This window comes from Micromys minutus, assembly GCF_963924665.1.
Source record: "Micromys minutus genome assembly, chromosome: 27".
NCBI classification, from domain to species: Eukaryota; Metazoa; Chordata; class Mammalia; order Rodentia; family Muridae; genus Micromys; species Micromys minutus.
The window spans coordinates 2554937-2579424 of record NC_137962.1 but is presented as its reverse complement, the minus strand read 5'-3'; the positions used below and the strand labels follow the sequence as shown (position 1 = coordinate 2579424).

At 43.0% G+C, this 24488-nt stretch overlaps 1 protein-coding gene across 1 annotated transcript in view; it reads left to right on the top strand.

Moving 5' to 3' along the window:
• The window catches only part of WASHC5 (WASH complex subunit 5), a 50014-nt gene extending 25540 nt beyond the window's left edge, over positions 1-24474 (top strand). Inside the window, exons 11-29 of the mRNA XM_080939641.1 lie at positions 208-337; positions 1243-1355; positions 3799-3965; positions 4041-4116; positions 4828-4938; positions 5766-5906; positions 6148-6228; positions 6753-6854; positions 7474-7653; positions 8719-8843; positions 10781-10943; positions 11659-11761; positions 11850-11929; positions 12968-13071; positions 13760-13889; positions 15225-15321; positions 17467-17620; positions 19000-19087; positions 23084-24474. Of these exons, the coding sequence (XP_080795767.1) occupies positions 208-337; positions 1243-1355; positions 3799-3965; positions 4041-4116; positions 4828-4938; positions 5766-5906; positions 6148-6228; positions 6753-6854; positions 7474-7653; positions 8719-8843; positions 10781-10943; positions 11659-11761; positions 11850-11929; positions 12968-13071; positions 13760-13889; positions 15225-15321; positions 17467-17620; positions 19000-19087; positions 23084-23140 (2202 nt within the window). The 3' untranslated portion in view covers positions 23141-24474. The remainder of the gene's footprint in view (positions 1-207; positions 338-1242; positions 1356-3798; positions 3966-4040; positions 4117-4827; positions 4939-5765; positions 5907-6147; positions 6229-6752; positions 6855-7473; positions 7654-8718; positions 8844-10780; positions 10944-11658; positions 11762-11849; positions 11930-12967; positions 13072-13759; positions 13890-15224; positions 15322-17466; positions 17621-18999; positions 19088-23083) is intronic.
• The last annotated feature ends 14 nt before the right edge of the window (positions 24475-24488 follow it).

The following is a 24488-nucleotide window of genomic DNA, read 5'->3' as shown; positions in this document are numbered from 1 at the left end:
GCTTACTCTGGGGATCCCCTATCTCTGCTGCATGCCTGCTCGTTTTTATGAGTTCTAGGAACCTGAACTCTGGTTCTTCCTTGCACTGAGCCACGTCTCCAGCCCGCTGTTACTTGTTCTTTAAATTGGAGTTCATCAGTATCTCTTTGTAAACTGTCTGACCTAAATTTTCTCTTAGGTAAATAAATCTTTTCATCTTGTCAACAGATGTTCAAGCAAATGCTTTCAGAGAAACAATCCAAATGGGAACATTATAAGAAGGAAGGCTCTGAGCGGATGACCGAGCTTGCTGATGTCTTTTCAGGGGTGAAACCACTAACCCGGGTGGAAAAAAATGGTAATTGCTGAAGAGGAGTTATGGGTGTGTTGGAGATAACTGTTTATATTATTGAAGCCTTAGAAGTTGACTATTAGAATACATGGCAGAACAAACTTAGGGAAGGAAGGGTTTATTGTGGGTCAGAGTTTGAGAGCACAGCCCACCATGGCAGAACATGTGGAGGCAGGGTGTGAGGCCTCTAGGGTCAGGAGAAGGAGTGGGTAAGTGCTGGTGCTCAGCTTATTTCTTTTTAGTAAGCCTGTCTCAGCCAGTGAGGCGGTGCTGCCCACATTGACAGTGAGTCTTCCCTCCTCAGTTAAACCCAGAGAGGTTTCATAGATATGCCCAGAGGTGTGGCTCAGAGGTTATTCCAAACCAGTCGGGTTGGTGATCAAAATTAACTAATCTAACCATTAAATCATAAGGACAATGGCAACCTTTAAACTGTCAGAATTCCCACAACTCTGCTCAAACCTCACGGTTCTAACATGTTGTTCTCCTCCTTTCCCAGAAGCCTCTGTGTTTGTCCTTCACTTGATAGATAACCTTCTTCATTCCCAAATCTTTATCTACCTTCACTTCTCCAGAAAATGCCTCAGTAACTCCGTATCCTGTCCAACAGTCAGTACCCTCCTGACCCCTCTCTGTGTCCATGAGCACCTTGGCGCTTACCATTTGCAACTGAAGTATGGGCCTTTAATCCTGTAGTGGTCAGTATCACAGACTAGGCTGCTCGTGCACATATTTAGCCTACTTTGTTGGGGCACATGCCTCCACATTGCTATTGATGGTGGGAGAATTGTTGGGAGTGATGTTAATTTCGTGGTAATGGTACTATAAAAACTACATTTGTTCAAAATGAGTTAAATCAAAGCTACAGGAATCTGGGTCTCAATATGCTTTTCTTGTTTCTATATTAATAGAAAATCTTCAAGCTTGGTTCAGAGAGATCTCAAAACAAATACTTTCTCTAAATTATGATGATTCTACTGCTGCAGGCAGGAAAACTGTACAGCTAATACAAGCTTTGGAAGAGGTAAGAAAGTCCTTTTAAACCACAGTACTTGGGCTGGAGAGTTGGCTCAGCAGTTAGGAGGGTGTGCTGCTCTGCTCTTTCAGAGGATGTAAGTTCCATTCCCAGCACCTGTGTCAGGCAGCTTACACCACTTGTACATCCAGGTCCTGAGAATCTGATGCCTCTGGCCTCTGTGAGCACCAACACTCATACACAGGCTCACATTCACACACATATATGCACACACACATATGCATGCATATACATGCACACACACACATCAAGAATAATTTTTAAAATCTTGAAACTGTTTTAGGTCAGAAGTTACACATTATGATCCACCAAATACATAGTTCATAAAATATATATCTAGCATGGTATTTCATCAGAGGCAACTCCTGTGGTATCACAGTATTAGGATAATAACTGGGTAGTCAGCATGTGTTGCAGTAAATTTTAAAAAATAAAAAAGGTATATTTCTTTATTGGCCCTGAGGTCTCACTCCTCAGGCCCGACCCTGATACGGAACCTCGCGCACCTCTGGCGCCCAGTCTGAGCCACCACCACGGCCCAACTTGTTCGCACAACTCCCTTCCATGGGGGTTTACTACCGCCTGTTCTCTGCCTCTGTCCCGGGGTGTTTCTCTACCTCAAAATCCCACATAAATACAACTCTACAGCCCAATAGCTTTTCATACAGGTTTATATATTCAACTCTCAATCCACAAACCTTCTACATAACAAGATTGCATCAAATACAAAGATCATTATGCTTAATCTATACTCACCAAGAAAACTGTTTCCATATTACGTTCTGTCCTACATGTACTTTATGCTTATGGTAACTAGTGGGATTTCAATGCATGCTATCAAACCTCTAAAAGAATTAAGCACTGACAAAAAATATTCATATAGTGTTATGCCAAAATGCCTTTAAAAATGTGTATATGTATCCCTCTTTTTTTTAAATAAAGTTGTAAGAGAAAAAAAATAGATTGCATCAAATAGACAAAGATGCAAACTGCCTTTCTATATGAGATATTAGACCTATAAAATCTTAATGTTCATAGCTTTTTAACACCAATCAATCCCACCTGGGTCCAGCTGGTCCTTGGGAAGCTCCATGTTGCCATCCTCCATCCTCTGACCTCCTTAGACCTCTCCTCCCTCCCCGCCTTTCTCTCTCTCCCTCTCTCTCTCCCTCTCTCTCTACCCCTCCCTCCCTCTCTCTCTCTCTCTCTCTCTCTCTCTCTCTCTCTCTCTCTCTCTCTTCTCTCTCTCTCCCTCTCGCCCCACCCACTCACTGGCTTTCCTTTATTTTACTAATTAAAATGGTCAGGTTCAGATGAAGTCACCTTCATGAGGATGTGACTAGGCAGCTCTTCTTGGGGGCGTGGAATTAACATTAAAATACAAACAGCTTCAGGACAGTCTACAAGCATGAGTAGAGCTGTAGCAAGAATCATGAATCTGGACTTGAATAAATATGTGTTTTGGAAACTAAATCATGAAAATAATCTGGAAATATTGAGGAAATTGTGATAAGGTGTAAAAACAAAACAAAAAAAAAAATTATAGATGTGTGCCATCTTCTAGATGTGTAAAATATGTGTGCCTTGGAAGGAAAATACTAGAGTAAACAGAAACTAAAAGTGGTTATGTAGTGATGTTATCGTTATAAATGGTCAACTTTCTTTCTGGAATGTTTAATATTTCTTTATATACTCAAAAATGACTGTTCCCAAAGAAGTTACTTCACCTCATCATTTTCAAACTTTTAATTGTCTGTTAATATGAAGTAATTATGTCAGACCACTCAAACTCATCATTTAAAACATCAACTATAGCCTATCTATTGGTATAATTAATATTTTCCATTTGCCAAAATTTCTTACTTCTTTTTCTATTTCTTTGAGATTATCCTGATGGTCACTAAACAACAACTTCATCTTATACCTCCTGCTAGCTCAGCGCATCTCACTCCAGAAACTTGTTTGGGGATTTCTTAATCTGTGGCACATAAACAGTTTCATACGCCTCTGCTGTTGTGTTGTTTGGCTGGGTTTGGATTTTTTGCCTTATTTATATAGACCTATAGCCCAGGCCTCTTGAGAGACACATGAATATTTGAGGACATTAAAGAAACCTTGGTTGTGCTGTAACTCACTATGGTCTTAGTGTGGGCACACAGGCAGGCAGAAAATTGTTTCCCAAGATGTGTTTATTTCTTCTAAAGTGGAAGAACAGCATGTGTACATATCATGGTCTCTGTGCATGGCGGAAGAGCAGGGGACTGTTCTCCAACCCTATATACTTAGAGCTTGCTTTATAGATTTCTGAAGCTTAATTTGAAATGGAAAGTTTGTTCAAGAAATTATTTGTGAGTCCTCTACTTTATTTGAAGTGTTTTTAAGGGAGAAGATGCACTGAATTGTTTCATTAAATGGGTTTTGTATAACATAGGTTCAGGAGTTTCACCAGTTGGAATCAAATCTGCAAGTTTGCCAGTTTCTTGCTGACACTCGAAAGTTTCTCCATCAAATGATCAGAACCATCAACATCAAGGAGGAAGTCCTGATCACAATGCAAATCGTCGGGGACCTTTCTTTTGCCTGGCAGTTAATTGACAGGTAATATGGACACACTAATGTTTACCCGTGATGAAGGAGGAGATGTGTCTGCTTACCATGTGTCCCTCTTTACAGTTTTACATCCATCATGCAAGAAAGCATAAGGGTAAATCCGTCCATGGTTACCAAACTCAGAGCCACGTTCCTAAAGGTAAGCAGGGGATGGTGACATCCATCCTCTGGCAGAAGGATCAGCTTTGCTCTATTGTCATTGGTCAGGCTACAGTGATATCCACCTTGCACTAAACATTTACAAAGCATTTCACCAGAGTCAGCATCAAATGTTCAGCCCAGGTTTAATTCTTTATGTAAAAATGAATCTTCATTTCATTAGTATGCACATTTGCTTTTGCCTTTCATAAATGGGGAAGTATTATGTATGTTTTAAAGTAAATCTATGGCTTGTTATCAGTACATGTTTGATCTGTATGCCTGTACTATAGACCTGTGTACTAGGCCACATAACAGTTTCTTTGGTAGAAAGGAGTCTTGAATGCAAAGGGCTTCCATGGAATAGCAGTTCTCCAGTTCCAGAGTTACTTAGCCTGGCAGCTTCTCCACCCGACTCCCAGCATTGCTAAGTCAGTCTGTCTGCCAGCAGTCGGTGGGAGGAATACTGCCACACTAGTAGATGGCTATGGGCTTTTGGTTTAGGTTTTATTTATTGTTTTTTGTTTGTTTGTTTGTTTTTCTTTTGTTTTTTAACGTATTGTAAGAACCTATTTGAGGCATTGCTGAGGCTTTCTAGTTGTTTCCTTCTATTGAGTGAAGCACAAATGTTGCATTGTAAATACCACTTTGGGAAAAGAGGTTTCTAGGGCATTTATGAAGCAAGAAACAGATATGTGTTGTTTTCTTCCAGCTTGCCTCTGCCCTTGATCTTCCCCTGCTACGTATTAATCAAGCCAATAGCCCTGACCTCCTCAGTGTGTCTCAGTATTATTCGGGAGAATTGGTGTCATATGTGAGGAAGGTAAGAAATGCCTGTGGCTTTGAGTTTTATTGACTAGCTGCTTCCTTAAATAAACAGTGCCCTGGTACAGCTTCATGTTCTTCAGGTTTCTTTCCAGAAATGTCCAATACTTCCCCCCCCCCAAAAAAAAAAAACATATTTTTACAGAAGCTGCAGACATGCAAGTGTGATTTGCTTTCTAAGGAGATCACGCTGGCTGAGCTCTCTGCCTCAGGGCTGCAGAAGCTGAGGAGCAGAGGTGATGTAGCCCACTCAGGGGCAGAGCTGGCTGCTCAGAAGCAGATCACAGCTCACATTCTCTTGAACCAGAATCTAGTTCAAGTCTTCAGGAGAATTTTGGTTCTTGCTCCAATCATTTGTGGTAGATCAAGGACACAGCCTTGTCTGAGTTCAAACTCAGTCTGTGTCATGCACTGGCTGAGACCTTCCCTACATGTTACTGACATCTTGGGCAGTGGTGGGAAGGCATGGGCTTGTGTTTTGTAGCTTTGCTTTGCTTTGGTCTGGTTTGGTTTGACGACAGCTTACTATGTAGTTCTGGCTGCCCTGGAACTTGCTGTGTGGACCAGGATGGCCTTGAACTCACAAAAAGTTTTCCTTCCCCCGCCTCCCTGGATATGAGATTAAAGGTGTATATCATATGTCCAGCACCCTTCTAACAGTTTTAGAGATAGTTCTTTTAAGTTTCTCAACATCTCTTCTTATGTAAACTGCCTTCCAACACACTGGTGCTTTCTTGCTTTTATCTTAATTATTCATCAGCTTAAAAAACAAAACAAAAACAGTATAGATACTCACTGTGTTTCTTCCTGGTCTTTTCATGAAAGGTTTTGCAGATCATTCCAGAAAGCATGTTCACATCTCTTCTGAAGATCATAAAGCTTCAGACCCATGACATCATTGAGGTGCCCACCCGCCTGGACAAGGACAAGCTGCGGGACTACGCTCAGCTGGGCCCACGATATGAGGTGCCATGTCACATGACCCTGTTGTCCCTGAGAGCCATATAAACGTGAGAAACAGAAGCCAGAGAGAGAGAGCTGCTGACAGCAGCCATCCCCCACAGAGCCTCACTTCCATCCAGGCACATGCACACATTTTTCCTGTTGCCTTTGCCTAGTGCAGAACTGTCAGCCAGTCATTTGGCCTTGCATAGGAGTGAGGACTCTTTCCTGTGACGTATTTTATCTCCCTCTCTCTCTGTTAAAGGTTGCCAAACTCACCCATGCCATCTCCATCTTTACTGAGGGCATCTTGATGATGAAAACGACCCTGGTGGGCATCATCAAGGTAAGGGTTGAACTGCTGCTCTGTGTGGCCTGTGGTGATGATTTGTTTGATTTTCTGGTAATTACGTGTGAAACAGGAAGGAATAGGGCCATCTTTTGCTGCGCAAAAACTTTATTTTTACCCATTTGTTGATGGAGAAACTAGAAACATTATAACCCTGATTACTCATAATTAAGAATGACCATATGACATGAACTTGGATTTCATCTCCTGTTGGCTGTAAGAAATGACACTTTATATTTAATAAAATGATTAAAATGTAAAGCAGTTAAAAACTGTCCATATCTGCCAGCTTGGTAATATGTTATAAAATTATCATGAAACTTACTGAGCTGAACAGAGTCCTGTAGAGGCAATAGAATTAACAATTTAGTCTATCCCTCTAAAGATGATTAGGAATAGAAATTTTAAAACTGTAAATCACTTGGAGATGTGGTAGGAAGATGTTGCCCTGCACAAAGAGATGAGGTCCTAGCCACGCCTGCCTTCTCCTTCTGCATCGAGCGCCTTTGATCTGAACTCAGGTGGATCCCAAGCAGTTGCTGGAAGATGGAATAAGGAAAGAGCTAGTTAAGCGCGTGGCTTTCGCTCTCCACCGGGGACTGATATTCAACCCTCGTGCCAAGGTACAAATGCCCAGAATGGACCTGTCCTTCAACTCCCAGTGTGCACGGGAACACCATTCTGAACAAGATAGGTCCTTCTCTCTCCTGCTTATCCAGTAGGTTTTGTGGTGACAACAACTTACATGCTTTTTGGTTCTTTCTGTAATCCACTCTTTAAAAAAAATCCCTTTTAAAGTGAATTCTCTCCTCTGTGCTCACCCTGAGTTTAAGAAATGAACTGGTGCTTATGACTCAGAGTTACTTACTGTCCAAAGTTTACATTATCTACTTGAAAGTATGATAATTTTTCTGAAGAGAAAAATGAATAGGCTAGAAACTTTTATGTGAAGAATATTTCACTTCAATAAGTTCAACATGTTAGGTATACAGTAGTAGATGTGCTCATAAACTGATACCATTGGAATCACTATTCATCTTTACATCCTTCATATGAGGTTTCCTTCCCAAATGAGTGATGGCTATTCTTGGTTGAATGTCTAACAGCACTGCAGAAGGAAACCCTTCTAAGGCTTTGTGTCTAGAACCATGACTATGGTCCCTAGAGTATCATTTAAGGTAAAGTAGGTGTTAATGTTGACAGCTCGCTCCTGCTGATACTTTCCTGTCCTCTTCTGTATAGCCAAGTGAGTTGATGGCCAAGCTGAGAGAGCTGGGCGCCACCATGGATGGATTCCATCGCTCCTTTGAGTATATACAGGACTATGTAAACATTTACGGTCTGAAGATTTGGCAGGAGGAAGTCTCTCGTATTATAAATTATAATGTGGAACAGGAATGTAATAACTTCTTAAGGACAAAGGTATTGAAGTTTTTTAAATTCTCTACTATGTCTATTATATCTCATATTTAAAATACACATGCACACCTCAGCCATAGCCAACAAGAGAGCTTTGTTGTTTTGTCTAAATAATGCTACTGAAAACCCTTAAGTCCTGAAGAGCACCTTTTGGAGATGTGGGGGTAAAAGGAAAGTGGACATGGAACCTGGCCTCAGGGAACTGTCTGTGCCGAGGAAAAATTAGATGTCACTAAGTGGCCTTGGCAGCAGCTGCTCTGCTTGTCGTCCAGCCGTCCACAGGGCAGGGCATCCTGTCCCTCATGCCCCACCCCATTGCTGCCATTCACTTCTGAACTGTAGCTGACCTTGTGAGGCGTGGAGGAACCTGTTTTTTATGTGTTTCCCTAATGGGAAATATTCTTACATGATTATGGGCCATGTATATCTTCTTTGAAAAATGGCTGTGAAAGTTTTTTTGTTGTTTTTTCCCACGAATCACCAAATAGCAACAAACTCGGATGCCTCTGCTTTTACACAGCATTTAACAAGGCTGACATGTGTAAGTGATACTTTCAAAAGATTGTTTAAGTTGATAATATTTTATGTCTTTAGATTTCATTGTCCATCTCAACTTACAAGACAAAAAGCCATGAGTTTCTCCATCTCTCTTTATTTCTCAGTTTTCTTCAGCCCAGGCTAGCCTCTAAATTACTATCTAGCCAAGGATGACCTTGAGCCTTCTGTCCTCCCATCTCCACCTCCCTAGCACTGGGATTACAGGCCTGCATCACTGTACCTGGATGAGGTGCTGAGGTGGAACCCTGGGTTCATGCAGGGCCACACTCTACCCACTCAGCCAGACTTCTAGCCCTTACTTCCTTTTTCAGTAGTTGTTTCTTTCCCTTTGTATGTTCTGTGTAGCATTTGAGGAGGCCTTTGGTGGCGATTTAATTTTTTTTTTCTTCAAAACCAAGGGACACTTAATTGTTTCTCTTCATGCACTGCTTGAAAGGTTCTGTAAAGAAAAGATACCAGATTACACTTGTCAGAATTGAACTAGACATTTATAGTTTTTTTTTTTTCTAGATTCAAGACTGGCAGAGTATGTACCAGTCCACTCATATTCCAATTCCAAAGTTCGCACCTGTGGATGAGTCTATAACATTTATTGGTCGCCTCTGCAGAGAAATCTTGCGGATCACAGACCCAAAGTAAGTTTTTCTGAGTGTGGCTGACCAGAGACATTCATACCTTTGTCACTGAGGTGTGCTTCCCAGTCCCTAGCCCTAGTCTTGAACTTGCAGACTCCTTAGTCCAGCACCCAAGCACTTACTAAGAGCTATTATCTACTGAGCACTGGCCTATGTCCCCTTTGAGCGTGTTCCCCAAATCTGCGTACTCACTCCTTCCAGGCATCTTAGGTGACAGGCCTTGTTGCTGTTACCACTTTACAGATGAAGAAATTCAGGCACAAAAGCATGACATAGTTGGCAGGTAGTGTACCTAGATCATGCCACACCCCGGCCCCTAAAGCACTATGCTAGTCAACGCCACACCATACAGCTTTGTGTACAGTAAATCTGTTCCCTTGCCACGTGTGTTCGGCCTTCAGCAGATTCTGATCGAGAATCTCATGTAATTAAAACTTGCTGAGCAACACGGTGCCACTCAGTAAATCCAACTAAACCTATTTTCTCTTCCTTGGAGCCTCAGATGAAACAGTCAGTATGCTACAACCACCTGAGGAAAGTTCATGTCTTGTGACTCAATTTTACTCCTGGGTACATGCTCACAGAGGCTCATGATGGGTGAGCTTTTCCAGAGAGAAAGAAAGGTTCCTTTCTCTTCCCACCTACCCTTGTCTTGCTGAATACATGTGCTTTCCTTAAACACTCCATTCTGCCTTCTAGTCTCGGCTTCTTTCATTCCTCAAGATTTATGAAAGTTGGTCAACTACTGTTGGACTTTTTGAGATTTCTAGCAGATATATTTTCTTTCTGTCACAGGCAAGAAAACAAATACTCTTTTGTGTAGGTGGCTGGAATCCTGAGCCCTTGTAGAAATCTGCCCTACCTAGTAACCTGTTCATACTTTCAGCAGAGATTAGATGTGCTAGGAATTCATCATCAGAGCTAGGTTTCTTTCAAGAGTCACATTCAAAGTGCTAGCACCAGATAACAGGATACCCTGGCGCCTTAGCATAAAGGATGTGTCACATTTGCTTTCAGCTTCTTAAGCCCCACGTGTACAGTGTGTGGTGGTGTTTATCACATGAGGGCTACGTGTGTAGAGCTTGCCCGACCTGCAGAGGCTGGTTCACCCCACGCCTGCGGAGTCCAGTGATCTAGGAGTGGGATGAGAACGCCCATGCCTTCTACAGGATTCACTAGTTATTCAGGGCCCTTCAATGGTTTGAGAAGCAAAGGTTTGAAATTATATAATCTTGGGAGCAGGCCTCTCTGGCCCCCCATCATCTCCTCGCTGAGATGGAGGTAGGTGGCTGTTAGGAGGGTGACACGGGATAATCCTGAGTGCACTTTGCCACCACTGTTGTCACGCTGCATTCCCGAGACCAAGAAGAGTTGCTGAGAGGTGCATCTACCAGTGAATGAGCTTCATCTTCCCTCACGTGTCACCATTCAAAGACTCTCAGCCTCCTCTCTACCTAACTGCTGCTGGGTTCTCACTCGTCCCCAGCCTGTGAAGATTTTACAAACATCCTGTAGAAGGGCAGCTGGACCCGAGTCTTCCAACCTGGCAGCTGAGCTTCTGTGTCTGTTCAGTTTCCATTCCCAGTAGTAGCTCAGCTCAGTGAGATAAACAAAACCAAGGGAGGAAGATGCAGTGGGGAAAGGAGGCTTACCTGAGGTTTATTTACTTCCTGGGGCAGCAGGCAGTCTCAGGCAGACAAAATGGAGTGCCTAGCCAGAGTGAGAAAACATGAGTTAGAACCAGCAGTGCCTATTCACACCTGCAATCCCAGCACCAGGAGGCTGAGGGAGGACTGGTGCAAGTCCAGGTTACACCATACTACTTAGTAAGACTGTCTGAAACAGAAGTCACATAGCCAGTGCCCTGGGTTTTGTTGCCCAAGCTCCTATCCCATACCTCTGAGCTGCTGGGACTTGTGATTTCCCTTTTTCTTTAGAATGACATGTTACATAGACCAGCTGAACACTTGGTATGACATGAAAACTCATCAAGAAGTGACCAGCAGTCGCCTCTTCTCAGAAATCCAGACTACTTTGGGGACTTTTGGTCTAAATGGATTGGACAGGCTTCTGTGCTTCATGATTGTGAAAGAGTTACAGGTGAGCCTGGACCCCACATCAGTCGCTTCTCTCAGTGCTGTGGTAAAATACCTCACAAGAGCAGCTTAAGGAAGGAAGACTACATATTTGCCTTTCACTTTGAGAGCCTAGTCCACCATAGGAGGGAAGGCCTGGTATCCAGATTGACTTCCACTGTGGTCACAAGAGCATGAGGCACCTGGTCACACTGTTCCTATGTAGCTAGGAAACAGATATCGATGGACATCTGCTTGGCCCACTTTCTGCACTAATTCAGTCTGGAACCCCAGCTTTTAGGATGTGGTTGCCCTGTTTGGAGTGTTCTTCCCTTTCCTTTTAAGCTTCCTGCTTCAGACCTCATGTCTGCTTTGTACCTGGGAAGAATAGCAGGTCTCACCTGACAAATTAAACTTGCTGTCTTCTGTGACTTTTCATGCTATGTGGGGGAGGCATGAATGATTTTACTGGATAGATAAGAATTGAGAGTAAACTACAACTTCTTTGACCAGTATTATAATTTTATAAGTAGACTGATTTAGTTAATTTCAACTTGGGAAAGCAAGAGTTGTGTTTGAAGCTTTACCTCCACCTCATAGCCTCTGCCCTTAGTAGAAACCCGAGTACTTGCTACCTTTCCCTTTGGAGGCCATATGTCCTAGCATAAGATTTTACACAGCATCTGAGTTAGCAGGAGTATTGCTTTGTGGCATGCATTTTGATTATGACTTTCTTGTAGAATTTCCTCAGTATGTTTCAGAAAATTATCCTGAGAGAAAAAACTGTTCAAGAAACTTTAAAAACACTCATGAGTGCTGTCAGCCCCCTAAGAAGCATAGTAGGTAAGTGTCCTGAGATTCCCCAAGGCAGACAGAAAGGTAGTGTGGCCTTCCTGAATTGATTGGAATAAGATTATATTTTAACTTTCAGCAAATTCAAGTAAAGTTTATCTTTCTGCCATCACCAAAACACAGAAGATCTGGAACGCTTACCTGGAGGCTATAATGAAGGTATGCGATGTGGGCAGGATAATCAGTGCTAGGTAATAAAAGTATGCTTTGGAGAGCAGGGATAATCCACACTGTGGTTTGTAAATTATTCTTCTATGACTTTATGGTTTATGAAAACCTATTCTAGGGTGGAGAGGTGGCTTAGTGGTTAAGAGCACTGACCATTCTTCCAAAGGTCCTGAGTTCAAATCACAGCAACCACATAGTAGCCACAACCATCTGAAATGAGAGCTGATGCCCTCTTCTCGTGTGTCTGAAGACAGCTACAATGTATATATAATAAATAAATAAATCTTTAGAAAAAGAAAAAGAAAACCTATTACTTCCTTTTGAAGCTAAAGCTGAACTTCCACAATTCCTTATTTCCCACACTGTTCATACCTTTATCCTTTTTTCTGGAGCTGCTACTGACTAGGCTGTTCATAGATGGACCCACAGCTTCCCACATGTTCAAGAAAATGTGTTGTTTCTGAAATTCCTACAGTAAGAGGTGCTTCTGAGAAAGGAAATGGGAATTTTCCTCTAAGTTCATGTCATGCTCTGGTCTGTCGATTTACAGACCACGTCTGTTCCTCATAGCATTACAGCAGTGCATTTGCTCCTCTCCCCGCTGTGTCTGACTGCCTGTATATCAAGAAGCAGGAATCTTTGGGTGTATAAATTATCCATATGCTATGAATGAAACATTGGGTCTTTGGAAATGAGACAATTAATTAGTTAGATGAAAACCAGCTTATTTTAGAATCCACTCTCCTAGTGGATTTTTTGTGTTGGTGTGTGAGTGAGGGAGCCGTGAAACCCCTGAGTGAACTGTTCCCTGGTGTTAAAAGGGTTATTACAGATGTGAAACTGCTGTGTGGCTATTGCTCAGGTGGTGTAGAGAGGATAGCCAGAGGCATTAGAGGACACCTAAGTTGCCATGGCTACCTGGAGACAGTGTAGCAGACAGATGACAGTCAAAGGCACATCCCTGGAAGTCTCCAGGTTGGTTTGCACTGCTGATTGCTCTCAAGTGCCTTGTGTGCTACTTCTTCTCAGGTTGGACAGATGCAGATCCTGAGACAACAGATCGCCAATGAGCTCAACTCTTCCTGTCGATTTGATTCCAGACATCTGGCAGCTGCTCTCGATAATCTCAATAAGTAAGTGCCAGGGTTGAGACAGCCACCTGTGGACCCTGGCGGCCTACCTTCCCGGCACCCAGGTTCACACCTGTTCACTTAAGGTCTTTGGGTTTTTAACATGTGTTGCCCACATAATACACAGCAGCACTGTAGGCCCATGTCTCACTTAGCTGTTGATAGGATCTCCAAGAGGCAGATTGAAGAACTCAGTAGTGGTTACCCAGAGAGCAAGGGAGAGCAGGCCATCCTGGGATGCGCACATCCCCTCCCTCCAAGTTTCTTCATCCCAACGTCTACCTTCTAACAAAATAAGTCTTAGAAACAGTTTAACCAGTTCATAAAAACAAATAAGGAGGGGCTGGAGAGATGGCTGAGCAGTAAGAGCATTTGCTGCTCTTTTAGAGGACCAGTGTTTGGTTCCAGCATCCTGGCAGATGTCTAACAGCCACCTGGAACTCTAGCTCTAAGGGGTCAGAGACCCTACCCTGGCTTCCAGGGATACGCATACCCACACATGCATGCACACAGTAAGTTGTTTTTTATAACTCAGTAGTGAAACCACTTGGTATAGCTTGACTCCAAGAGATGAGTAAGGTAAGATTTCACATTGACACGCGTCAGAAGCCTGCAGATCTGGAGGCCGAAGGACAAGTTGGTTACAGATGTATGAACTCAGCTGCTCTTATCTCTGCTTCTCTCCCATTAGGGCTCTCCTGACCGACATCGAAGCCCACTATCGGGACCCTTCGCTTCCTTACCCCAAAGAAGATAACACCCTCTTATATGAAATCACAGCCTATCTGGAGGCAGCTGGCATTCACAACCCACTGAATAAGGTTAATGACTAAAATATAAAATTGGGTGGGGGTACAGGGCTATGTGGTACAAAAGGTGACTTTGTCTGTATAGCAGATCACTGTGAAAATGCTTTAGAAACCTACATTCAGCCCCCAGACCCTCATTCTGTCAGGTTCTGACCTCTTCTAAATGATATCAGCTCCTTGGCTGATGTGACAAAGGTCAGGGTTCTGGAAAAGTGAAAGTAGAGGTGAGTGCGGGGTCACCTGGGGCTTGAATGGTCAGACTCTGCCTTGCTTGCACTTCTGACGACCGTAAAGAATGGCAGTTCCAAGTACCAGGCTCCACACTGTTGTGCAGCTCCAAGTTCCAGAAAGCAACCGTGTTCTGCCAAGTCTCAAAGGGCAGCCCCTCTTCTGAACTGCACTTGCAATGAATCTTCCTTAGTATGAGTACTTAACATGTTGACGCAGAAACATGACCTCTTTAGATGGCTACCCTGGTTACTTTAGGAAATTTTAAATTGTAATGATAAGATTCTGTTGCAGAATAAAGCTAAAGGGCAGCTGACATCTGAGTGCTCTCTACTAAGGAGTCCTGTCAAAACAGCCATCTTTGGGCAGGGAGCCTGGGCGCTGACTCTTGTGCTTCCCTGTCTTCTGCAGACTGAAGGCCTGCTGAGGGATGGCATGACTTTGTTTGCCCTGAGTTTCCTGCCCTGGGAGGGAAACTGCCTGGGGGAAGCATATGACAAAGGAGGATGTGGCTTTCTCCTCAGCACTGTCACTCTGCTTTCTGAACCTGGATCTTTTCTCATTGCCTTTACATCTCCTTTACTACTCTTCTTTTTTAAGATGTATTTTATGTGTATAAGTATTTGACTCCCTGTACAGATGTGTACCACGTATGTGCCCGATACCCAAAGAGACCAGAAGATGGTGTATCAGGTCCCCTGGAACTAGTGTTAAGGACAGCTGTGAGTGCTGGGAACCAAACGAGTCCTCTGAAGAGCAGCCATGGTTAGCTGCTGAGCCCTATTTCCAGCCCCACAGCGCCACTGCTCTTGATTTTGCTGGCTCCTGTCACTCTTACTCATCACCTCTTGCCCCTCCCTTTACAAGTGACATTAACAGTATTGGAGGTGGAGGAACTGTAGTCTCTGAGCAAAGCTGTTCTGTCCAGGGAGAGCTAAGGGACTAAAGCATATAGGTGCACAGAGTGACAGGTAAGTAAATCTCCAAAGGCAGGAACTGTCCCAGTTGGAGGCAGTCAGAAAAGCAAACTGAGGCATATCAGAGCTTTGTGTTTGAAACTGGGTTCTGTGATATTCTTTAAGATAAAAAACTTCATCTTTCTTACCTTTCTCATTCCAGATTTACATAACAACGAAGCGCTTACCCTATTTCCCGATCGTCAACTTTCTATTTTTGATTGCACAGTTGCCAAAACTTCAGTATAACAAAAATCTAGGTACGGTGGGTGCCAAATTTTTGCTTTGCAACTAACAAGCAGTAGGTCAGTGTCTACAGACACAGTTCTGACTATACTGCTATGTCATATGTCAGACCTTTTTGTAACCCAGTACACGTGAATGAAATAGTGTCATTGCACCACTGCAGTAGAATACCACTGTGGAGTGTGCACCACTGTGGAGTGTGTACCACTGTGGAGTGTGCACCACTGTGGAGTGTGTACCACTGTGGAGTGTGCACCACTGTGGAGTGTGCACCACTGTGGAGTGTGCACCACTGTGGAGTGTGTACCACTGTGGAGTGTGCACCACTGTGGAGTGTGCACCACTGTGGAGTGTGTACCACTGTGGAGTGTGCACCACTGTGGAGTGTGCACCACTGTGGAGTGTGTACCACTGTGGAGTGTGCACCACTGTGGAGTGTGCACCACTGTGGAGTGTGCCTGCCTCCTACAGAATGTAAAGCATCTTTACTTGGTTCTCCTCTTTCAATGCCTATGTAGCTGACTATGGTATGAAAGAAACTTCTTTATGTGCATGTTTTGTTCACACAAGTGCCCCTGTGCTGTTGCCTGCCTGGACTATATCATAGGAGTTACAGTGTAGTTAAGGAGACAGGACTGATATGTGAGCATCTCAGACTGCAATGTGCACATGATTACATGCGGGAACATTTGCTACAAACATATTCAAAGCTTTCCAGGTGGGTGTCCTGGCTAATAATACAACTAATTTTTTGTTGACCAGTTTATTGTGTTTGTATAATTACCTAGGAAATTCTCAGGTTCATCCTGTGTCTCTAGACCTTACATCTAACTGAGCAGAGTTTTTGATGCTCTACAATATTGAACTGGTTTTGAAAGTTCCTAGCACTACAGCCATTCAATCAGTAGCACTATAAAAACGTATCTACAAACAAGATTGTATTACTATTTCCTTAGACACTAAATGATATATCTCTTCCTTATTTTCCTTGCTGTCTCCTAAAATGTTTTGGAAGTAAAATTGTGAATTCTGTTTAGGGCCTAACATTTAGGAGTTTTTGGTTTTTGGCTGTTTTTTGTTTGTTTGGTTGGTTTGGTTTTGTTGTTTTGGTTTTTATTCCTTTCATTAAAACAGTCACTAGCTCTAGGCCTTGTCCCTCTGACAGTTCTTATTAGTGCCACCTGTTGTCAAGTATGGCCTTTGATGAGTACTCACTATGGAAGGGATTGAATTCTACCTCGGCCTCTTCCTACCAAGTACTCGCCGGCACTGTATTCATCTGTTCATATCAGTAGAGCCAACTAAAGGCCATTCCCAGATAGTGAGACACTGATTCTTTGGATTCTGAAATGAGCATCACTCCAAGTTATTTTTGCCTCTGGTATAACATGAGGGCAGGCTCATCCTCTTCTCCTTCCCCTCCATGAAGCTATCCAATTTCAGTGTCATGTCAACAAGATTGCTCTTTCTCCATTAAATTGCTTGTTGTATTTGTAGAAAGTCCATGGGTCATCTGATGGTCAGACTGTCGGGACTCTGTCCTGATGCACTGACCTGCCTGTCTTCATGGCAGTACTGAGTGTAGCTTTATAACATCTAACATTTCCACATGTCGCTGAACCTCCAAAGGCCCTAAACTTCACCCGTTCCTCAGCATCGCCATGCAGGCAGGTTTGAGTGTCCAGATTTTACAGAAGTCCTGAGTGGGAGACCAGAGCCTGGTGCTCAAGCACATCTCAGCTGTCTGCCTTCCACTCACTTGGCTTTAGCAGATTCTATTCTTACCAACACTCAAAATTAATGTTAAACATAAGTTTTAAAGCATTTTAACCAGAATTTTAGCTGATTTTTGCTTAGTAAGATGCTTCTGAGTATCTAGTATGCCATGCTGCCATTAACTGAAGTCAGTTTGAGGTGATTTTCATCCTCATTTCCACTAATGTACATCTTAAGTCTCTTAATAGTGCAAAACAAAATAAACAGTAATGATAAAACCTAAACCATTCAGACCATTAGAATGTTCTACCAGCCCCATGGCTTGTTTACAAGGTAGCCCAGAATTACTGTTTCCTCAAATGGTGACATTGCTGAGGACTGATATTAGTGGACACTGTCAAAAGCAAATTGTTCACTGGGTGTTGTAACTTGTTCCCTCACAGGCATGGTCTGCCGGAAACCTGCCGACCCTGTCGACTGGCCGCCACTCGTCCTAGGTCTGCTCACTCTGCTGAAGCAGTTTCACTCCCGGTACACCGAACAGTTCCTGGCACTGACTGGCCAGTTTATTCGCTCCACAATGGAGCAGTGCACAAGGTACGGAGGGCCAGTCAGAAATAGTGCTCGCGGTGAATCTCTCTCATTCCTGTCCTGACAGGAATGGGGGTGGTGCTTCATCTCTACAAACAAGTCAGGACACCTCCCCATGGAGCTGGCACCCAAGTGTTTAGCCTTTATCCCCCGCCAGGAAATGCCCTATAGGTGTACTGCAGGGACTTAGTAAGGCTGGACCCTGATGGAGATTAGGGGACACCACGAGAAAGCACGTGCAGACCTGTGCCTCTGCCACATTGGCTCCAGCTCTCAGGGTTAGTGACCCCTGCATTCCTGCACCCCTACCACCAAGACATGGCCCCACAAACCCAAGGGGAGTCTGATTCCTCTGTGTCAAGGAAAATCTGCATTCGTAGTGTATGACAAAACATGAGTCACAAGTTGCTATTAGATAACAAAACGTATAAACCTTCAATTTCTTCTAGTTCTTTGCTCCTTTCTGTTCACTTGTGAGTTTTCTAGGATAGGACAAAGCAAATAAAAGTCCTGGCCCTAAGATGCTGCATTCCTAGCTCCCTTCTTTGCTGCCTGAAACGGTTGGCCTAGCTGAACATTAGTTCCCACATTGCCATTTGGTTGTTTGTGCCAGCATTCTGCTATGCTATTACCTTGTATGCGTCAGACAAGAGCTCTCTGAAGCTGAGCCACATCCCAGCTCTTCTTTTACTCCTCAAGACACTGTCACTGTTTCCCAGCCCAGCCCTGAATTCAGTCTATAACCCAGGTGGACATTATATTGGGGATTTTCCTGCACCTGCCTCCAGAGCAGGTGGGATTGCAGGTCTGGCACCACCAGTCCTGGATACTCATTTACTTCAAGTGGGTGTACAAACAAACGTAGCTGAAGGCTGAGACAGTGGTGAAGCATGGGACCTGACAGGCATTGATTGCCTCATGTAGTCGGAAGGACATCAAAGGGAGATAGCTCTATAGTATAGACCCACCTGTCTAGACGCTAGACAGACTGCAGGACCATATTATAAGCCAGAGTCAAAGTTAGGATTGATTTTGCTTTTCTTTAATTACATTTATCCACCTGTATGTGTACATGTGTGTTCATGTTCCACTCACTGCAAGTATTCGGAAGTTAGAAGACAGCCTTTGGGGAGTCAGTTCTGCTTCCTTTGTGGGTTCTGGGGATAGAGCTCAGGCCAGCATGCTTAAAGGTGGGTGCCTTTATCCCTGATCTACCATCTCCCGGTTAGCTTGTGTCCTGCAGAGCTGGTCCCTCAATAAGAGCAGGGTAATTAGTCATAGGAATCAAGAGGGTACCCTGTGGGATTGTTACAGACTTGGTATACTGCTTAAGTAAGGGCGTGTCAGCACACAAAGCAGCTAGCTGACCCAGACTTCTTTTACAGCCAGAAGATGCCTGAGATGCCTGCAGATGCTGTGGGTGCCCTTCTGTTTCTGGAAGATTATGTTCGGTACACAAGACTCCCCCGAAGGGTAAGCCACAGCAGTAAAAGGTGACAGTAGTGACCTGTCCACAAGCTGTAGGAACGGCAGCCTGGGTGTACTAGGACTGAAGTCCTGTAGGTCCTCAGCAGATGCCTTTCAGCCTTCGCCACTGCCACACCCCTGCTCTCCACTGTACACGTCTTCCATGCACAGTAGAAGGTCTCTGTCTCCCTCCTCCGTCTGCCCACTTCATGGACAGCTCAGTGAGGTGAGCAGGCAAGGAAGATTCCTAACTGGCCAGGGAAAGAAATGACGTGAGTGCCTCATTCTTTCTCTCCGTAACAACCAAGTGCCCACAGCATATGAAGGCCAGGCCACAGCCAACACTGTATATGGCTATGGCTTCTAGAAACCTGCGTTCTATCTTCTAGGAAGTTTCTTCTTTACTCTTCTTAATAGTATCAACCTTACGAAGTTTAAGCACAAAGGAAAGTTTGAGTTAAGAAATGTGAAGACCTGGGCTGGAGAGATGGCTCAGCAGTTAAGAGCACTGTCTGCTCTTTCAGAGGTCCTGAGTTCAATTCCCATTGCCATGTGGTGACTCACAGCCATCTGTAATGGGATCTGGTGTGTCCGAAAACAACTACAGTATACTCATACACATAAAACAAACAATTCTTTTAAAAAAAAAAAAAGGAAAAAAGAAATGTAAAGACCTGTAACAAATGCTGGGAAAAAGTATTTCTCGATTTTAAAAATTAATAGGTTAAGAGTAGCGTCCACCAAAATGGATTGTCAAGTAGAGGTACTTACCACCAAGCTGACAAGCCCAGTTCATTCCCCGAACCCTTGTAGTGGAAGAAAACTGGCTCCCACAAGATGTCTTCTGACCTCTGGTAGTATTTCATGACCTGTATACATAAATAAATACATCCTTTCTCAAAAGCCTTTTCTTAATTGAAGGCACTTTTTAATAACAAAAGCCAAAGATAACTTTTGAAAGTTGTGAATGTGCAGTACTTAGTGGAATGGTTTTGGAAGCATTCCGGCTAATTCAGGCCTGTAAGTCAAATGATGTTACTGTCACTTACTCCTGTTTCTGTTGTACAGATGGTAGATATTAAATGCAGGGTGGAGAGATGGCTCAGTGGTTAAGAGCACTGACTGCGCTCTTCCAGAGGTCATGAGTTCAAATCCCAGAACCACATATTGGCTCACAACCATCTGTAATGGGATCCTATGCCCTCTTCTGGTGTGTCTGAAGACAACTACAATGTATTCATACATAAAATAAGTAACTCTTAAAATAAAAGTAAAACCATACAACAGATTTGGGAATAAAACAAAACTTGTACGACTTATTAAGGATGTAATGAGCACCTAACAGAATCATGGAGATTTTTTACAATGAGCTCATGGGGTTAGGATTTAACTCAGGATAGAACGAGTCCTGAGTGAAAATAAAAAGTAGAATAAAAGTTAGATGTGGTGGTTCGCACCTTTAATCCCAGTGCTTGGGAGGCCGAAGAAGGTTGATCTCTGAGTTTGAAACCAGCCTGGTTTATATAGCAAGTTCCAGGCCAACCAAGGCTATGTAGTATAGATCTTGCCTGGAAAAAAATAAAATAAAATAAAAATAAGTTCAACAAATAAGCTACTTACGTAATAAAAGGACAAAATAAAAGAACTTAACACATGAGGAAAAGGTCCCATTCACAGACTTATGGAGTAAGGAGTGTAGTTAGTGATTGATGAGGAACCAGAGCAGTGGCTCAGTGGTTAAGGTCACATACTGTTGTCACATTGTTCACATTTTAGTACCCACATCAGCCAGTTCAAAACTGCCTATAACTTCAACTCCTAGGGATCTGACATGCCTATGACCTCCACAGACACATATGTACACACAAATAAATAATATTTAAAAAGTAAGAATAGACACTAGAAGAAATCTGAACAATTTAGGGAAAAGCTGTAAGATTTTGAAAGTCTGTTTCAAAGTTTATAATTTACTGTAATTATAATCAAAGCCCAGTTAATGTTTAACTTTTTTTTATTTGACTTTTTATAAAGGACTGTTGGACTGTTTCTTTAGAAAACAATTATTACATAGCACTATTAACACACAAAACTATAAAAATGTGAAACTAGTATGAGAATAGCAGGACCAGTGGATATATAAGTGTGTATATATTCTGTGTATATAATTGTGTGTAGGATGAGTGACTCCTTGAATCGGGAAAAACAGAGCAGAGCCATTCGGTGGCTCTGGGATAGATGACTTACAGTATGAGCTCAAAACAGCATCCATGTTATTAAGACCATGGCAGATAGGGTTAACGAGCTATGAAGCAGATGGGTTAGCAAACATTTAGACAAAGATGTATCAGCATTGTTTACTCAGCATAACTCAAAGAGAAGAAAATGAAAAGGTAGATTCAGATTTGATCTCTAATTAATGCTGTCAACTGCTTCTGTAAAAACCAAGAGATGGAAAAGGAACTATCTATGAACCAAAAAAGTGGCCATTTCCTTGACTCGTGTTCTGTTCAGTAAGATGAGTGAAGGATATTAACAAGCAGTTTTAGTGAAGTACAAGCAAGGCAGACATTTGGGAAAGGCTCGGCCCTACTCATATCCAGGGTGTAAACCAAACTAAACTTGGAAGGGTTTATTCTTCATGGTGTGAATAGGAAAGTAGCACCCTCAGCCTTTAAGGGGAATTTAGCTTTGTCCTTTAAAGCTTCGATGGTGTAATTTCCCCAGAGTACCAGAAATGCACTGCTAAGAATTTACCTGCTAGAGATTAACATACACAATACCTATGTGTGCAGATGTGATTGGACAGTAGAGAAGTAGGCAGGAAAAGGTCTAGGAAAGCGGAAGAAGAGGCAGTGGGCATATTGGCAGAGGAAGAAAATGGAAGCCAATGTGTATGTTTCTCTAGGCGTATATCTAGCTCCATGAGGTTGTCATGACTATTTCTAAGGGTTTCTGTGGGTCTAATTTATTTCATATAGATGGTTTGTCAGTGGTTGTAAGCTTATTGTGTAAAGGGTTTGTGAATTGAGAATTTAACATAAGTTTGATAAGTTAATGAATGTTGATTAACGTTTGTACCAGACGGTGGAGTTAAGTGAGTGAAGACACACCAAGGTGGTCATATCCACCTGGGACAGAAGCAGCAGGGGCAGTGGAGTACTGCGCCTGAGTGCTTAGAGGCAGCATGGAGCTGTCAAGTTTCCCACAGTGCCGTATGCCCCTCCCCCCAGGTGCCAGCACTAGTTTGGGATAAAAGGTTTCCACTTTTTCGTATTTACCACAACACAGATGTTCACCAATGTATGTGCAAGGGTATGCACAGATTTTGCAGAAGTATCATGAGATTGCAGGTCCATCAGCTGTATCCAGTTGGTTGTGTCTTGCTTCTGAGTACCCTTTTCTCCTAACCTCGTGCTTAAGTCTCTATTTAAATATCTTTAATACAATCTTTATGCTCATTCTCTCTCTCTCTCTCTCTTTCTCTCTCTCTCTCTCTCTCTCTCTCTCTCTCTCTCACACACACACACACACACACACACACACATCCAGCATTCCAGCAATGTTTTTCATACGTCTCTAGCTCACAGAGATTCCCCACCTCCATACCATCCTCCTTCTACTAAAAGCAGTTAAGGAATGCAGGCCTTTCAAACCCTTCCTGTTCTTCTCTAGCCTCGGGTTTCTCCTTTATTGTCTCTCATTGGCCTATTCCTAAATCCAAATGCCTTTAGGAGCCAAGCCTACTTCTGGGGGTGGTGGGCCTCCCCTTTCATGTGTTGTATTGTGGTGCACAGTAAGGAAACACTTAAGACCAGCTACCAGCACTGAAAGGGTTATCTTGTAGTTTACCTGTGACTTAGCTCATTCCAGTGCTTCGCCTTACTCCAACAGGTATTAGCTCATTCCAGTGCTTCGCCTTACTCCAACAGGTATTTTTATTCTTAAATTTTCATATGTAAAATTATGAATTTCATTAGCTACAATTTCTGCTTAATATTCCAGGTGGCTGAAGCGCATGTGCCTAACTTCATCTTCGACGAATTCCGAACAGTCCTTTGATTTCCTTCAGCTTCAGTGACAGGATGTTCTGTAACTAAAATGAATTTGGAGGTGAAAAGATACTTGACTCCTCATGCAACTTGCATTTCCGTCCTCTGTGGGAATCATCAGCCATTCTAAGGAAGATGGCTCTCAGTTTAATATATTGTTTAAATCATGGTATCATATGGAATTCTTATCATGTAAAAGCAGAACTGTTTCATACATGCCTCTCCAAAATGCTGATAGATGAATCTATTTCGTCTTATGTTCTAAAGAACTATTAGGGGGCTGGAGAGATGGCTCAGTAATTAAGAGCACTGGATGCTCTTTCAAAGGTCCTGAGTTCAATTCCCAGCAACCACATGGTGACTCACAACCATCTGTACTGGGATCTGATGTCCTCTTCTGGTGTCTGAAGACAGTGACAATGTACTCACATACATTAAATGACTAAGTCTTTAAAAAAAAAAAAAAAATTGTGCAACCCTAGATCTTCAGTAAAACAGCATTGTCAGTACTAAGTTGCCCTGCTTGTGATGAAAAACTGACACCTCATAAGAAACCCTGTGACAGTCTGGGGTTGGGGGCAATGCTCCATCCACTGTAGGTCAGTAAACTCAACTCGGGTCCTGTATGCTGTGTCGAGGCCCCGGGGCTCCAGCAGCTCCTCCTGTGCTCCTTTACCAGCTCTTCTTCCTGCTTCTGCCCAAGCCAGAGAACCAAGTTGCTAAGCCATAGGGTTTTCTATCAGGGAGGTGGTGGCCAGGGGCGGGGCTGTAACTTGGCTCTACATGAAAATCCCTCTGCCTGAACCTGTACCTAGTAGTACCCTGTGGTTAGAACAAGGAAAAAACACAAGCTGCTTAGAGCAAGAGACCTGCCTCGTATATACATGATGTGAATTGAGATTAAAGACACAGGATGTCAACCTCGGCCTTCACATGAACATTTGTATATCACACCCATGCATGCCTGAACACATGCATGCACACAAGGAATAAATATTTGACAGGTTAACAACCACACTTTCTATCCCTCTAGGGTTATCTTTCCTGTGACCATGAAGCTATATAAAGAAGTCCACAACAAAAACCAAAAGAACGTTCTGTAAGAGTTCATTCTTCATTTTATTGGCATGTCCCAATCACCCCAATACTGAAATCAAAAGAAAAACTTGAGTGTTAGCATTAATTTGTGAAACAATCATTCTCTTAAACATGTAGCTTCTTTGACCCTTCATTTTCAATTGTAAATTAAGGCATATATTTACATGCGTATACACAAGCTTGGTCCTTGAGTCGCCACTGTAAAAGTCACACACCGTCCTGTGCTATGTGCATCCTCTTCATGTCCCAGTGGACTTGGT